The sequence below is a fragment of the Toxotes jaculatrix genome, chromosome 5 (genome assembly GCF_017976425.1).
Source record: "Toxotes jaculatrix isolate fToxJac2 chromosome 5, fToxJac2.pri, whole genome shotgun sequence".
NCBI lineage: Eukaryota > Metazoa > Chordata > Actinopteri > Toxotidae > Toxotes > Toxotes jaculatrix.
In genome coordinates this window covers 26,064,690-26,081,921 of record NC_054398.1, presented here as the reverse complement: position 1 = coordinate 26,081,921, position 17,232 = coordinate 26,064,690, and the positions used below count along the sequence as shown (strand labels likewise).

The window sequence follows — 17,232 nt, the reverse complement described above, 5'->3', positions numbered from 1 at the left end:
GGGAAGAGAAGCTCGGGCAGCCGCTGAGCTCTGCCACTTCTGACTGCCTTTGAACAGTCCTACCGATCAGTGTTTACTTTCATCAGAGTAGAACACCTGGAACCGGCTCCGTCGCCCTGGATACCTGCCGGTCACTCTCAGGTTTTACTCGGTTCAGCGCGAGCCGCGGCCGCCGTTGGATGAGCGGACTGAATGTGGATTTAACTGCCGCTTCGCTCCGCAGGCCGCGCCGCCATTGCTGCTGTTTTTACAAGCTGAATTTGTGAAAATACCGAGGTAAGTTCAGCCTCACTCTGTCTCGTCTCTGTGATACCCGTCCCCTACAGCCTGGACATGTTTGAACCCAAAACCAACCTACGCTGCTCTGAGAAAAAGCCAACTTTTTCCATCGAGGCAGTTTCTTGTTGTGTTGGTCGCCATATTTCCTCCCCCCTCAGTTAGTGTAATGCTAGCAGGCTAACGTTAGCCCTGTTTGTGGACGGAGTGTCCTAATGCGTTTAACCAGCAGCTGGAGAGGCCGCCGCCTCATTAGATGGCATCACCGGGTCGTCTTTTATTGTTACAGACATGAGTTAAACGGATAACGTTGAAGCAGGTTCCTTTACTCTCTCAGATTGCGGTTGTGGTTCGATTAAGTGCAGCTAACGTTAGCCGTGGCCAGGAGACACCGTTTCAGTCATATAGGCACTGAAAAAGCTGCTGCTTCTGTTAACCGGTGAGATTCAACAACAACAGCCGGCTCCCAGCGGCTCCGGGCAGGCGACCGGAGGCTCCCTGAGGTCGGTCCAGAGGCTCAGAGCTGCTCTTGCTGCATTTCTTTCATTCATCCAGTGAACGTTATCACCTTCAGTCTATATCCGCCCCCTGTACTGTCACTACACTCAGCCCCCAGCTGAAAACACGTTGATCACAGAAATTTAAGCTGCTCAAACACACACTGGAGCTTCACATTTACATTGCTAGCTTAACCTCGTCCCGTGTAGACGCCTGTGAAGGTACTCATGTGGCTGCTTTGTGTTTTTGAGATTAGGCTGCACAACATAAAGGCGTTAGTTTTCAGTAGCGCTTACTATTCTTATATATTAACCAGAGATCAATTAAAAAAAGGACAGCTCCTGTTAAAATATCCCAGGGAACAAATGTACAAGGATCCAGTTATGAAGTATGAACATGTTGGGCTGAAATGATTAGTCTTAAAATTGTTCTGTTGATCAACAGGGAGTTAAGGAGCGAGACATTTAAAGATGTCAGCTTGGGCCCAGGGAACCTGTGATGCACTGTACACTGTTTTGTGCTATTTTATAAATTAGAAGCCATTGATTCGTTAAGAAGGTAATCTACGGATCTATTTAATGAAAAGACACGGATTTTTGACATGGAACTGAGAACTGAACAATTAACCCTGTGTAAACAGGTCATATTATTACTCATAGCATAGTACATACAGGATTGTCGCACAGGTAGAGAATTCAATGTGTGGCAGTCCAAAGACTTCTGAAACAAATATTTGGATAACAACTACTATACATACAGAAGTAGCTTTATGTGGACCTGAAACAATTAACTGATTAGCCTCTCAAATGCAATATATTGTTAATTTCTCTTGGGTCCTTGTGTTTGGGTATCAGGCTTCAGTACCTTCTGAATACTGACTAAAAATTTTCTGTAGCTTTTAAGTATTGAAAGATGTGAAGTATCAAAAGTTGGCATCAGTAGCTTGATCAGATTCTGAGCCTTGTTGACATTCTTTAAATTTGTTGTTGTTGAGATAAGTAAGGCAACTAACTCTTTTTACACCCTATTAAATTTAGGCGCAAATCTTTATTTAAACCTGATGCATTTAGCATCAGTTTGGTGTGATTTGTTACATGAGAAAAACAATTAAATATTCTTATATTCCCCAAGCTGAGGTGTTGGAAATTATTGTAGTATCAGCACTGATGTATCATAGTGGCACAGATAAACAATACCCAGCCCTAACGTAGTCAGGACATTTGCATAATCAGCATCACCCAATAACCATTGATTTATAGGGACACCTGCAGCAGATGAAATCCGGCTGTACCATGTGAAAGACACACTTCATTAGTAATATTGTGACATCATTATGTTGCATTTAGGTGCCTAAATCCCGATGTAGAAATGTTTTGAGCAACTCATTGAAAACACAAGTATAACCCACTGTGACAAAACTGACTCACACAGAGAAATGAAAAAATGTGTTTTAGTTTTACACATTTTTCTGCTCCTCTGTGACTGAGGCCTGAAAAGGTGGTGACATCTTTGTGTAAACACATTAACTTCTCAACTTGTTCCTCAATGGCAATGTTGAGGGTTAAGGCAGTTAATGATTGGTGCAGGTTTCTGGAAGATCCAGCACACACACACTGTTCTGTGTGCTGGATGTTGCTTCGCAGGGCGAATTAATGACATGAAAAAAAAAACGTTGCTCAGCAGTTGCTTCCGCAACATCACATGAGTCAGTTACTGACACCATTGTTTCATGTCTCTGGCTTTCAGGGTCTTTACGGCTTCAACATGAAGAAAAAAGGTCGAAATCACCGCCCGTCTGTGCTGAAGAGGGAGTCGTCTCCCATCAAGCCGTCGCCCAACCGGGAGACGCTGACGTACGCACAAGCTCAGCGAATGGTGGAGCTGGAGGTGGATGGCCGCGTGCACCGGCTCAGCATCTACGACAAGCTGGACGTCATCACTGACGATGACCCCACGGCTCAGGAGATCATGGAGTGCAACAGCAACAAGGAGAACAATGAGAAGCCCCAGCAGGTCCTGGTGCGTTCTGTTCGCCTCAAAAATAACCAACAGAAGAAGAATGCAGCACTCATGGCCTCACATGCCACCAGCGGCACCCACAGCAGTGCCGGTGGCCTCTTGGAGCCAAAAGTCAGAACGGTTGAATACAATTTGCCAGTGGTGCCGAAGAGGCCCGCGGCGTATTACAAATACGCAGAGAGGACGGCGGAGGAGCTGGACGAGGAAGTGGAGTACGACATGGACGAGGAAGACTATGCCTGGCTGGAGCTCATCAATGAGAAGAGGAAGAGCGAAGGCATCAGCCAGGTGTCGCACAACCTGTTTGAGTTCCTCATGGACCGCTTTGAGAAGGAGTCCTACTTAGCCACGCAGGGTCAGAGCGACCTGCAGTCATTGGTGGACGAGGACGCCGTCTGCTGCATCTGCATGGACGGAGACGGTGCAGACAGTAACGTTATCCTCTTCTGTGACTCGTGCAACATAGCCGTGCACCAGGAGTGCTACGGCGTGCCGTACATCCCTGAGGGCCAGTGGCTGTGCCGCCACTGCCTGCAGTGTCCGTCGCGCCCTGCCGAGTGCGTCTTCTGCCCTAACCGAGGCGGAGCCCTAAAAAAGACGGATGACGACCGCTGGGGCCACGTGGCATGTGCTCTGTGGGTCCCCGAGGTTGGCTTCTCTGACACGGTTTTCATTGAGCCCATTGACGGTGTCCGCAACATCCCGCCAGCACGCTGGAAGCTGACCTGCTACCTGTGTAAGGAGAAGGGCGCAGGAGCTTGCATCCAGTGTGACAAAATCAACTGTTACACCGCCTTCCATGTCAGCTGTGCCCAGAAGGCTGGCCTCTACATGAAGATGGAGCCTGTCAAAGAGGTGACGGTGTCCGGTGCCACCACCTTCTCTGTGAAAAAGACTGCCTACTGCTGCAGCCACACACCTGAAGGCTGCGACCGCCGGCCGCTCAACATCTACGATGAGCCACACCCGAAAAATGGAGCCTGCCACAAGAGGACCGACAAGAGGGGGAAGGCCCGGGCCAAGGGCTGGCAGAAGAAGAAGAGTAAGAGAGCGGAGCCTGAACCAGAACCAGAACCTGAGACCCCCACCAACTCTGGTCCCAGTATCACCGCCTCAAGGTAGGCAGGCAACCAGGACTCCCAGAATGCATCTTTCATATTAATTATAAATCAGCACTTGAATCCAGCAACACAGTTGTCTCACAGTTTAACTTCAACTTCATAAACTTTCCAACTCTTGATCATAGATTCTAAAGACAGTGAACTCCCTGTCAGGATACAGGAGTAAGGTCAGACCTGAGAAAATTAGTGAGTGATGAAATATATACTGGAAATGAGATAAGAAATTCATCTTAGCATCCCCAGAACACTACACAAACACTGAAATAAAAAAACAGTTATGGCCAATTTTGGACCCTTTAGTTCACACTAGTGTCATAACATTGGTAACAACCGGTCTAGTTTAGGAAAGAAAACCTTGACAATTTAATAACTTTCAGTTAATAAGAGACTGCTGCGTTTAAGTTTGATTTTGGTTTACAGTTATTTTGGTTGTGATGTCCAAAATTTCTATCAGTGAAAATGACACTGCATTTACCAAGTTACTATCTGAGATCTGGGAACATGGAGACATCACTAAAAAGATGTCTGACAGGTCAAGAAACTGGAGCAATCAGAGACATTACAGATTATAATCTATTACAAAGATAAATACACAGACCGAAAAGCTTAATCTTGTGATGTAGGAGGCTGTGTATACTCACGTCACCCATCCTCCAAAGCTGAATGAAAGAAATGATGAGTATTCATTGATTAATATCTCCTTCTGTTTCCCTGTGGTTCAGTTTCGACACCATCCTGAACCAGGTGGCTGTTCAGAGGAAGCGTCTGTTCGTGGAGAGGGTTCTGAGCTACTGGGTACTGAAGAGGCAGTCGAGGAACAACGTGCCGCTGATCCGCCGGCTGCAGGCCAACCCTCAGCCACCCAAAGCCAAGCAGATGGTCAGTTGCGGACAAACACCGGCCTCAGACAGTGGAGCGTTAATGTGGTTCCTCTTACTCAACTGATATCTGTGTGTTTTCTCCAGGACCGTATGGAGACGAACCAGGTGCTGAAGGAGCAGCTGAAGGAGTGGCACCGCCTCCGCCATGACCTGGAGCGAGCTCGTCTGCTGCTGGAGCTCATCAGGAAGAGAGAGAAACTGAAGAGAGAGGAGGTAGAGTCAGTTCCACGTTTATTTGACATCTATAGAGAATCTATAAAATATGACAACAGGGTTTCTGTTGCCCAGGACTACAAATAAACCTCATTCCACGCTTTATATGCAAACACACAGGTTACAGCACAGTTTTGGTAAGGTTTGTTGTTGTTGTTGTACAGTTTGAATAAATGAAAATATTATTTATTCATCATCATGTTGTTGTAAAAATTTCCTTGTGTCATGCTCACAAATTTGACCAGTCAAATGTAATGTAATTTGTAATATATATCTATATATTTTTATCTACCTTCAACGCCCTGTTTGTGTGTTCTCTCCTCAGATGAAGCTGCAGCAGTCGGTGCTGGAGGTCCAGCTGACCCCCTTCAACATCCTGCTCAGAGCCGTGCTCTGTCAGCTACAGGAGAAGGACCAGTACAGCATCTTTGCTCAGCCCGTCAGCATCAAGGAGGTCGGCAACCACTTATCAGTCTACAAAAAAAAAAAACAAATCTTAACTGACTACATGTTGGGCAGCTTTTTCCCATTTCATGCAGATGACAAACCATCAAAGTGGAATGAAAACGAGGAGAGTTTCCTCTCTGTACAATTAGAGATAACAAGAAGATATAAGAGATAATAAGAATCTAAACATCTGAAGTGATAAATCTTTTGTGCAGTACACAGTCGTATATTAATAAGCTGTAAATGTCCAGAAAAATGATCTGAGTGTGGAAGTTTGTTTTTGACCTTTGGGAACAATTTGCAAAACAAAATAATCTAAACTCAAAGGTCCATTAACTTGTTTTCAGAGTCAGTGAATGGAAAAATAAAGAGTGAGTCCCTGTGAATCTCCTCTGTCACCTGCAGGTTCCTGACTACCTGGACCACATCAAGAACCCCATGGACTTCTCCACCATGAGGAAACGCATCGACGCTCACTGCTACAGGAGCCTGGATGAGTTTGAGGCAGACTTCAACCTTGTCATTACCAACTGCATGACCTACAACAGCAAGGAAACATTCTTCTACAAGGCAGCTCAGCGGATGCAGGATCACGGGGGAGCCATCCTCCGCAGGGCCCGCAGAGAGGCTGAGCGGATCGGCTTCGACTTCCCCAGCGGGCTGCATCTGCCCGAAGCCCCGAAACAAGAGGCTCCACCCCCCTTCTCCTGGGAGGACGGTAAGTGAAGAAACTATCACCATGTTGTTAATTGATTAACCGCACAGTTAGAGTAGAAGTACCTGTACTGTGCTGGATTGATGTGGATGTTTCTCTCTCAGTGGATCGCCTGCTGACCCCTGCCTACCGACAGCTGACCCCTCTGGAGGATCAGCTGAAGGAGCTGCTGGAGAAGCTGGACCTGAGTACGGCCATGAAGCACAGTCCGTCCCGCAGCAAGAGGCTCAAACTGCTCAAGAAGACCATCATGGAGGTCCGCAGCGAGATCAGCCTGAAGAAGTCCCTCCCATCACCTCCACCTGCTGCCGTGGAACCTCCCTCAGCCCCCCCTGACTCAGATGAGAAACCACTACCTGAACCCCAGGCGGAGCTCTGCACACCCCAGGAGGAGAAGTCTTTACCTCCACCAACGTTAGAGCTGTTGACCTCACCGTCACAGCACGACACCTCGCCCAGCGACGCAGACCCGCCCCCTCTGAAGCCCGTCAATTCCAGCATGGACCAGACTCCCATGGAGCTCGACAGTGACACATCTACCTCAGTACCCTCAGACACCCCCAACGGGCACATCCCAGACCCACTGCTCCCTAACGGTGACCTCAACCCCGAAGCCTCTGGCACCTGCAACCGAAGGACCAACATCCTGTTCCGCAAGTCCAAGAGTGCCAGCCCACAGAAACCACCCAAGGCCCAGGGGGCATCCGCTGTGCCGTCGCCACCCCTGGGCGCCAAAACCTTCCTGTCGGTAGTGATACCTCGACTAGAGACACTCCTCCTGCCGAAGAAAAGAACCCGGAGCAGTAGCGCAGACGGAGATGAAGACAACGGGGAGACGCCAATAAAGCGCCTTGGCACAGGTACCCACTCAGAAAACAGCCATCGTTTCAGTTTCAAATGACATCAATTAAAAAATCTCCCTGTGATACGACATTAGCTAGTATGTTAATGATGTCATTTTGAAATGTGCTTTGTGGACACTAACAGTTTTTCTATCTTCAGGAATAACTAACGGTTTTGTGGTGGAGGAGGAAGAAATCTCACCATCTCCTCGCCTAATGGAGCCTCGCCGCCGCTGTGCCTCCGAGTCGAGCATCTCCTCCAGTGGAAGTGTCCTCTGTGGCACAAGGTGAGTCCAGAAGGAAACATCCAGAGCCCTGCTGTGGACTGAAAACCCAAAGGTTACAGTTTCCTGAGCTAGCTTTCTGCTCATGTCTTTCAGCACTGTCATCGTGTCTAAAAGCGGTAAAGGGCGGCCGGTGGCAGCTCGACGGAGCACCGTGGACGACAAAAGCGCTCTGGTGACCTGCATCGAGGACGGAGAGTTCACCAAAGCCAAGGTCTCATCAGGTGAGCAACGCAGCGTCTGTCCGCTCAGTTAGCAACAAGTGTTATCTGATGAATGTGCATGAAACAGCATGGCAACGCTTTGGTCAATTCTTCTGTCTGCTGAAGACAGTTACTAAACTTATTAAAAAGCCTGTCTTTGTAAGAATACTAATATGTTTTTTTTTTTTTTTAACTGTTCCACTGGAAGTTAATGGATTATTATTTTCAGAATCCAGGATTCTGCTGTTAAAAGGAAGTTTTGAAATGGGATGTGACAGAACCCGAGGGTTCCTCCCACATCGCCACACTAATGGAGTTTGTTCTCAAACGGAGACCCAAAGCTTTAAATTTAAGCCATGATGGAAGTGTTAAATCAAAAAGGGAAACAGGAAACTATACACTATAAAAAAAACACTATACACTTGAGCCTGACCAACACTGGATTTCTGAGGCCAAATATTTATGTTTGAGAGTTTAAAGAAATAAGAGCGATCTGTTAGCTGATATATTTTTAACAATTTGACTACAAAAGGGTGGAAGTAGGAAGAAGCATTAAGAAGATGGCGATTACCATGAAAGTCCACCTACCCAGAGTTTGTGCAGTCAGATAATCCAGCATGGTTAATGTTTACTCACCTTACGTTTCTACTACCAAGACGTCTTCAGGTGATCTGCGCGTCACATGTTTGTGCTTAAGTGTGTTTGTTCAGTTCCTCTCCTGTACGCATGGCTCAGACTGGTTGTGTTTATCGGTTTGTGTTTCGTTGTTGGACTGACGCTGGCCGTTTGGAAAGTTTTAACACGTCGTCGAACCCGAGAGCGAAGCTTCTTCCCTCATAGGTACAGACAGAGCCGGGAGACGAAACACAAACCTGAAAACAGACAAGTTTCATGTACTTCTATCACCACGTTACTCACAGAATTAATGTTAGTTAGTGACAGATTTAATTTTTTTATCTTACTTATTTTAAGTGATGAAAGCGTCAGTCTGCTAAGAATAAGAACCGCCTGTGTGTTCTGTAAAATTAGAGTCGGAGCTGAGTGGATCAGCTCTACTGATCCTCAAGATCAGCCCAGGACAAACTGCCTTAAATCTATCGATGACTCATTAGGAATCTACTCAAATGTTTTTTAAAGGTAATCTTTAAAAAACGTGTGTGTGTGTGTGTGTGTGTGTGTGTTCAGCTCCCTCCTGTGTGTGTGGCTGTTTGTTCAGACTGGTTGTGCTCTGTGTCTGTTGCAGTGAATCCTTCATAACTTGCTTGTCGTTGTTCCTGTAGAGGTGTGGAATCCCACCGCTGCTTCTCCATTTGTTCTGGAGCCTCTTAAACTAGTTTGGGCTAAATGTAGTGGATATCCCTCCTACCCCGCCCTGGTGAGTGAGTGCTAGTCCACTCTGTGTCTCATTACCCATCTGCCCCTCTGCCATCGTGCGTGCCGTAGCTCGTGATTTGTGCTCACAGCCATGCGGGAGCTTCCAGCTGGCTAAACGTGGACTGTTCAGTGTGTGTGGAGTCAGCCGCTTCGCTCAGAGCGTTTCGGGCTCGACTCGGCTTTGCATGTTTGTGTCTCTGAGTGCGAGCTTCTTCTGTGCGACTGCCGCCACCAGGATTTACTCCACACTCCTACTGTGGTGAGGCCGTCTCACTCAGGCTGCACCCCTGTCTGTCTCTCCGTCTTCTCAGATCATGGACCCCAGAGTGCGGAGGACGATGTGTCAGCACAACGGGGTGGAGCTTCCCCAGCCACCGCCGGACGTTCTCAGAGCCGGAGAGCGGATGCAGTTCAGGTCCGCAGAGAAACTCTTCCTCGTCCACTTCTTCGACAGCAAGCGCAGCTGGTGAGCGAACACAAATAAAAATAATGAGAAGAATAAAATATTGGGCAATGACAAACATTAAAAGGAGACTTCTGTTTTCTCTTTCCTCAGGCAATGGCTTCCTAAATCCAAGATGGCTCCCTTTGGGATCAACCGGACACTCGATAGAATCAAGCTGATGGAGGCTCGCTCCTCCTATATCCGAAAAGCTGTGCGGCTCGCCTTCGACCGAGCCATGAACCACCTGAACCGTGGCAGCGGTGAGCTGGAGCCGAGTGCTGGCCTCACCGTCACCAACTGAACCTCCCCCCATTTCCCCATGATCTGTTTCTCCTCTCTGACCTTTCAGCTTTTTGTTTTGAACACCGCCGCTGCAGAGACACTCTGTTTCTGTCTCACACGCACAACACACACACACAGAAATACTCACACACACACTTGTCATGTTTACCATTTCCTACAACTGGATCGTTCTCACGCCTCCCCGCACATCTGTCCCCCCCCGTCCCCTGTCCGAAATACTGTAGCTTGTGCCGGCTATCTCGTTTTGTCAAAGAGCTATGCAATGAAAACGACTCGGTTAGCGGGTGCAAAAAGTTGAAAGAAAAAAAAAAATCTTACCTTGGCTGTGAGGACCGAAAAATCACGGGTCTAAACCTGTTGAATGTGTCGGAGTTTGACCTCTGACCTCCTTAAATGTGCTGCAAGACTGCTGCAACAATCTCACTGCCATGAAAATGTCCATCAGTGTGTGTGTGTGATGGCAGCAGCTCCTGTAAATATCCTGTACAAGGTCTGACACTAATTTATTCACTCCCTCAGTTTGTTTTGGTACACCGTGTTCAGATATTTATACAGTCGGAGGCGATGATCCACGTCGTTGCCGGCACTGACGGTGTCGGTGTTTCTGCTGGTGCTATCTCTACAGAGAGAAAATAAACAAACATGCATACTGTACTGAACATTTGTATTTCACCTTTTTTACAGTTTTTGTAAGTTATTGAGTTCTCAAGCTTCAAGTTCTCTTGTCTTTGGCATTAATTTTTCTTGTGTGTGCATCTTTTTTTTTTTATCTGAATGTTTTTACTGGACTACTTTTTTTTTTTGTTTGTACATATTTATATAAAATCTATATAGAAACTCTCAAAGTTTAAAATGCCTGAAGTGCATCATTCACACCGAAACCAAAAAAAAAAAAAATCTGCTGCCCACAAGTTTCCCACTAATTTTTTTTTTTTCCAGTTTAGTTGTGTTTTTCAGGTTTTTGGCCTTTTTTTGTTTGTGTGCTGTGATGAGTTCAGGTCTTCTGTGAAACGTCACAGAATCATCTTTTCCACCTGGACTGACTGTAGGGGAGAAGAGAATGTGCCTGTACTAATTTATTGTAAAACAGAAAATGTATATGCATTACTTTATAGAGAGAGTATTGTAAGAAAATACTACGGGCACACTAGGAGCCACATGTAGAGGCCCCTCCTCTTCCTCTGTTGTTTGTGAGGGTTTTTTTATTTTTAATTTTTTTTTTTTTTTTTTTTGATTAATAGCATTAAATCTGAGTGGTGAGGTGATAGTGTTTGATGTTTTGTTTTGGCAGGGTAGCGATGGGTAGACTTCCTGTTTTCTTTGGCCCCTGGATGTGGATGTTGTGTGTAAATAGATTTGGTACTTTAGCTGATTCTCTGGGAAAAACCACAGTTATAGCCAACGGGAGTGGAAACCAGCCGACAGCAGGCCGGTGGGATTTTTATACTAAAACACTGAAAAATTAAAATATGTTATTGAATCACTGACTCAGTGTGTCCTGGTTTTTATTATCATTATCTAATTTAAATTGATTAAAATTGCTTTTAAAATAATGACTTTAATTTTGTTTTTTTCCCCTTAATTTGTATTATTTTTATTTATTTTCATTAATTTTTAGATTTTCTTTTAACATTTTTTATTGTCCTGGTCTCATTTTATTAATATAGTTAAATTTTGTTTATTTGCTATTCTGTTTCATTTTTATTAATTAAAAAAAAAAAATCATAAACAGTGATAATTACAGAGACTGCTGAGACTAAATTCAGCCACTCAGAGAATTTTATTATTAATTTATTTATTGTTAGAGAAAATGATTTGAATCAGATGATGGATTATAAATCATGTAAAGTTCCTATAAACTACATTATATATAAAACACTGAACACAACAATAAACTGATGTTGAGATGCAGCGATTTGCCTGCATTTCATTAACTGACCACACGGTGGCGCTGTTGTTCTGTCCCTGAAACAGCTGATGATGCAGAAATAAAGACAGAACACTGCAGTAAAAAGGTAAAACTCTTTTACCACCACCACAGCTCAGAATAACACGAGGAGACTCAGTGATTAGATCTGGAAATAAAAACTAAACCGTTTTATTCTCTTAGATATAAATTATAAAATTATTCACACGCTGTGAAATAATTCCTGTGATTTTAAAGGCCAATTTTCCAGTCAGACGGACCTGATTAAGCATTCACACATTTGGCAGCAGGAACAGTCTGACATACAATATGATAACTTATTTACAGTTTATCCTCAGTCTTACTTTATCATTTAGAAATTATTTCTAGTGTTTTTACAGATTCTTATTCTGTTCTGCTCTTTCACATGAACACACTCACAGCTGGGTAGGTAAACCCTGAGTTAACACAGCGGGTTCAATTATCTTATTTTGGTCTGTTTTTTAAAAATTATTTCCTGGTTTAATTTTTATTTTTTTGGTAAATTTTATGTCATTTTTTGTATGTTATTATTATTAGTATTATTATTATTAGTATTATTATTAGTATTAGTATTATTATTATTATACTTTGTCAAACTGGATTTAAAAAAGTATTTTTAGAAATTTTTATTTTATAATTTTGAAACATGTTGATCTGGGATGTTGAAACATTATATGCACAGACATAATTCTGAGCTTTCCTACCACATTGAAAACTACCCTAAAAATAAAACGGTAAATTTGTTTTGGACGGCTTCAAGACTGTTGAGGCCACTTTCCAGTTCAGAGACGAGCTGGGAGCAGGTTTAATTTAAAAGGCAGGATGAAGAGCTCAGGGTAAAACCATCGCTCCGGCTGTGGCGGGTCAGTATCTGATCATGATGGGAGGACTGGGAGAATTATACTGTGTATGTAAGACCTCCAAAGAAGAGCTGAGGACGTGGCTGTGGGCAGGGACGGACTGGGACCTGAAAGCAGCCCTGGAGTTTGACCCAGAGCTGCACACCAACAAAACGGCACAAGAACACAATGCAGGTCTGTTTCAGTGTCTTCATTTTACACAGTGCCACACAAGCCAGTACGATGGTCTTAGTTTTCTAGGTAGCTACAGCAGGACTGTATCACTCAGTGCCATCATAATGCTCCTTTCCTCACAGTAGTAACCTTGAATATCCTGTAGGTTTGGTTCATATGATGCATTAGGACACAGACTTGTATATTAACTTAGCATCTGATTGTTACGGTAAATGATAAATGGGCCAACCTTAACACAAAGCCAAAGCTAGTTACTTGACTTCCCACACTCGTCACCTGCCCTCTGCTACTGTGGATCTCAGATCTCCTGCGGCCCAACTCCCCTGCTTCTTTCTGCTGCTGCTGGCACAGCTGCCACAAAATGACTAATCATTTTCTACATTTAGAGCCATCGCTCTTCACTGCCTTCAAGTTTCTCCTACCCAGCTTCTTCTTTACATTTTCTATGCACATTGTGAACCGTAACATGTTCCCTATTCTTTCTCATGCCTTGTTTTGCTTAAACATATCCCAACATGCAATGAAATTAAGCCTAGTAACATCAAATAATGCTGAGAACTAAAGACCCTAACAGTTATATTATGTAATATGATAATTGGAGCACAGTTTTCTTTTCTTGTGTAAAACTGTGCAGTGGAACAAATTGGTTCAGTACTTTTTGCTTAATGCTGATGACAAATCAACCAACCAACCAAAAGACATGGGTGAAAAGTTTCATGGCAGAGGTATAACATGTAGGAAATGCACAAACACACACCAGCGCAGGAACACACAACATACCTTCATTCTCGACGTTGTACAGCACCTGCCTGGTTTGCTTCCTCTTTTCCTCACTGTCTTCTATCCATGTACATGAAGCATGTGGCTGAAACATCACTCAGGCTTCCACTGAAGAGACGAAGACAGAAAAGATTAGTGACTGTTTCCTTTCTCAAATGGAACAAACATAAAAGTCATATTTCCATCATGGTTTCTACATAATTTCCCATAGTTTGATCTCTGACTGAAGCTTTTTTAATCACCTCATCCCACTGACTCTTCTTCTGCAGTGGTTTAATGGCACCCGACCAGATAATTAGCACCACCAGCTGTTTATCTAGCTGCGTCAACATCTAATATTCAAAGCACAATAGTGGATGGAAATTTGCATTAATTTGCACTTTCTTTTGCTAATTTTGTGGATTTGGAAATTTGGATGGAAACTTGGCTAATGTTTCAAATTTTGACCCACACAGTGAACCTGAGCTTTCTGCAACCACAAGTCAAAACCTGGAAAAGCAGCAGAGAAATGGATGATTACTGAGTTATCTGGCTTTTAACCAGTCAAACACTCACTGAGTGTTGACCATTTCCGTCTCTCAGGTATGTTTGTGCGACTTTTCATTGAATATTTGTGAATATTTTGCTGTTAACTCAACATTATCTTTTAATTAGCAGCAGATATTTTGGGCGTCCTGAGCTCGTCATCCAGCTCCGCCACACAGACTCTCTGAGGGTTAAAAAGTCTTTGAAGCTGGAGATAATTATCCGTGCAAGCAGATAATTAACAGTGTCCAGCTCATAAATAAACACATTTCCTCTGCGCACACAGTATTAATGCAGCTGACGCCGCTGGAACAGCTTGGCTCAGATCGGTTCAGAGTGGCTCAGATCGGTCTGGTTCGGTTTGTTCAAAGTCAAAACTTTTGTATTTTTTGTATGCATGTAATTTTGTAATGCTTCTCTTATTGTGTCTTTTTCTTAGATATTATTATTTTTGTGTTTTTTTTTGGGGGGGGGGGGGGGGGGGGGGGTGGATTTGAGCAACCAAATGGGACAGAATCTCACCTGTAATAAAAAAAAAAATTACCATTAAGTGACCACATGGGGGCGATACAACAACATTCACTTTTTTTTGGTGGTTAAATTCTTAATTACATGCTCACAGAACTAAATTCTTCTTTCCTGGTATTCTTTGGATGAGGCCTCGGCTCTCTGGGTAGGTGACGAGATCTCCCACCATTTTGAACTATGTCTAATGTTTCGGGTTCAGTTACCAGGTTTGCTTAAAAACACCATTTGATTCTGTTCAGTGATATGACGACTGCTAGTTGGTCTCTGCAACAGTAATTTGGCCTGGTAATCACAGCAGATTAGGAGAGTGCAAAAACTTTTTTTTTGAAAACTGCAAACTGTAAGTAACTTAGCTTTCATATTTCAATTTTTCCTGTCTGCCTTCGCATTAGGTTTCACCTCTCAGGCTTCATACAGTCTGTCCTGCCACACTGGTGAAGGTTTTTGGGGCTGACTGACCTGAAAGGAATACCTGCAGACACTGCTCAGGGCTGAAAAAAAAGGTGCACCTAAAAATCATTTAACATACTGCTGGGCCTAAAACTGTCTCACTAAATGACAAATGATTTTAAGTTAAATTGTGTTATATCACAGAGGGTCACATGATTATTATGGAAAGCAAGTAGGTTAAGAATATGTTTATTCATTATGTTACCCTGAAACCAAACCTATACACCTTTGGTTATAAACAAAGACTCGTGATAAAGTTGTATTTTTACAGTAGGACACTTTCCATTCACCTTTTTGAAGATTTTTTTTTTCTATTTCACTGAGGGTATTTTTTCACACTACAGTTACAGCACTGTTACCTTCTCATCAGTGAGTGAAAAGGCGTAAAGAGAAAAAAGTTACCCTGTGCTCATTTACACTTCATAGCAGCAAATGAAGTTCTGCACTTCCCTACCTCGGATCACAGTTTGGACACTCGTTTCCTCGCAGCCTGAGGGACAGTCATGATGAGCGTCACTCTGAAAACCTGAAAGGAGCCGAGGTTAAGATAAGATCTTTATTTGGAATTTTTTCAGGTGGGACAGGGAGAGGTGAGGATTAAGGTGAGTGTGTGGAGGATTTTCCGGGCAGATTAAGTCTGTAACACCATGTGTGCAGAGCAGCTCATTCGATCAGGATTTGGAGGTAATAATAAGCTGCTTGTCCTCCAGGCTGCAAGAAAGAAAAAAGCTGTGGCTGGAAACTTACTAATTCAAATAGGAAATCCAGGTGTCCAGTATACAGAAAACTAGTTTCAAGTTGTGCACATTGAATTGGAAATTTCAAAAGGAAAAAAAACAAAAAAAACGTGGGCTACGAAAGTTAATCACCTGACCCTGAATGAAACCTATCAAATGTTAAGTGTCTCACACCTGGGTGAATCATCTGCAGGGAAAAAGCTGCAGCAGTCGTCCTGAGAGAGACCAAAAAATGTGTGTCTGCACTTGTACATCATGGGGACATAACCCTGTTAACTCACAGACGTTATGAGGACTCACCTGCCAAGTGAGGCCACGCCTCCACAAGACAAACTCCTAAAGCTTAAAATTAAGACTTGGTTGTGTGACAAACCATGTGCTCTGATAAACCTATTTTGTGCCGATGTGCCGTCAGACATCGAAACAAAAGATCTTCTTGCTGAAAACAAACAAGTGGTCGCTGTGTTTGTGTGAACGCCTCAGCTCGTCGCCGTCTCCTTCCTCGTGAATATTAATGCATGTGGCTGCGGCGTGTAACCTTTGAAGTTTTAATGCTATTAGGAGCACAGCTCTCTCTGCTGAAAACACCACAATGGTGGTGTAATTACACAGCAATTATGGCTTTGTAATGAAAAGAAAACCAGAGTTCTCAGGCCGCATTCAGCTGCTGTTAATCGGTTGAAGGAAACAAAAACGTTGCGGCCTGAAAGCAAGAACACCGGCTGCCTCGGGGAGCTGCAGTGGCGGTGGTAAAGCATTTAGTGTTTGCATTTAATCCCAGACTCAGACTCACACAGAGTTGGAGAGAGACAACAAGTGAACAAAACACAACAGGGCGCAATAAAGATTAACTCAGAGTAATCCAAATCTTCAAACTGAAGGTTTTTACTTTAATGGGACAAAAATCTGGACCAATTTTAAACCACAACATCTGTTAAAATCAGATCAGGTCTGTTAAAGTGAACCATTGATTAAACATGCCTTATATTAGTCTGAGAGACTAGACACATTTAAACCACAAGAAAGGCCTCAGATATGTCTTCTGCTAAGTCTGCTCTTATAATACTAATGCTCACTAAAGGTTTTAATACTCTAATGTAATGTTTAGGTTCAGGTCAGCAAATGTTAGTGTCAGTTTAACCAAACGTGGCCACAAATTTATAACAAAGAGGCATGAGACTGGATTAAGATGCAAACCACCAAAAAATGGCTTTTATTGGCTTCCACACACGAGACCACGGATGATACCAACACCTACCACCTCCGAAAAGCAACTAGTTGCCTTCTTTAGTTTAGTACCAAACATATTAACAAATATTCATTAAAAAAAACTAGACTATAAATCAAATGCAAAGAATATTCACATAAATACAAATTCCTATTAATAAATAAAGTGACACTTCTACCTTTACTTCCCCTGGTGAGTAAACAACCTGTACAACAAACATCTCGACCGCTCTTAACCCCACCTACAACACTCTAATCGGTCGGCTGTTTTTCTGGAAAACAGCCGTCAGTGATGGGGCTGGTTCCACTGGTTCCAGAAGAGTGTTTCTCCATTTCCCAGTTCAGATTGTACCCTGAGATCTGGGGAGTGATTCAGGAACTA

General features: G+C 43.7%; 1 protein-coding gene across 2 annotated transcripts; it reads left to right on the top strand.

Annotated features, from left to right (window-relative positions):
- The first annotated feature begins 9 nt into the window (after window positions 1-9).
- Window positions 10-11,108, top strand: LOC121182086 (bromodomain-containing protein 1-like). Of its 2 annotated transcripts, XM_041038408.1 has the most exons (12): window positions 10-276; window positions 2,521-3,911; window positions 4,637-4,793; window positions 4,880-5,008; window positions 5,334-5,462; window positions 5,861-6,173; window positions 6,275-7,030; window positions 7,173-7,299; window positions 7,393-7,520; window positions 8,780-8,874; window positions 9,185-9,339; window positions 9,430-11,108. In XM_041038408.1, exons 2-12 carry the CDS (start codon window positions 2,539-2,541, stop codon window positions 9,617-9,619), a joined length of 3,552 nt encoding a protein of 1,183 aa, XP_040894342.1. In that variant the 5' UTR covers window positions 10-276; window positions 2,521-2,538; the 3' UTR covers window positions 9,620-11,108. The 2 variants fall into 2 exon arrangements, with proteins under 2 accessions (XP_040894342.1, XP_040894343.1); XM_041038409.1 differs by lacking the exon at window positions 8,780-8,874 and having other exon boundaries at window positions 9,430-9,568.
- Window positions 11,109-17,232: the final 6,124 nt, after the last annotated feature.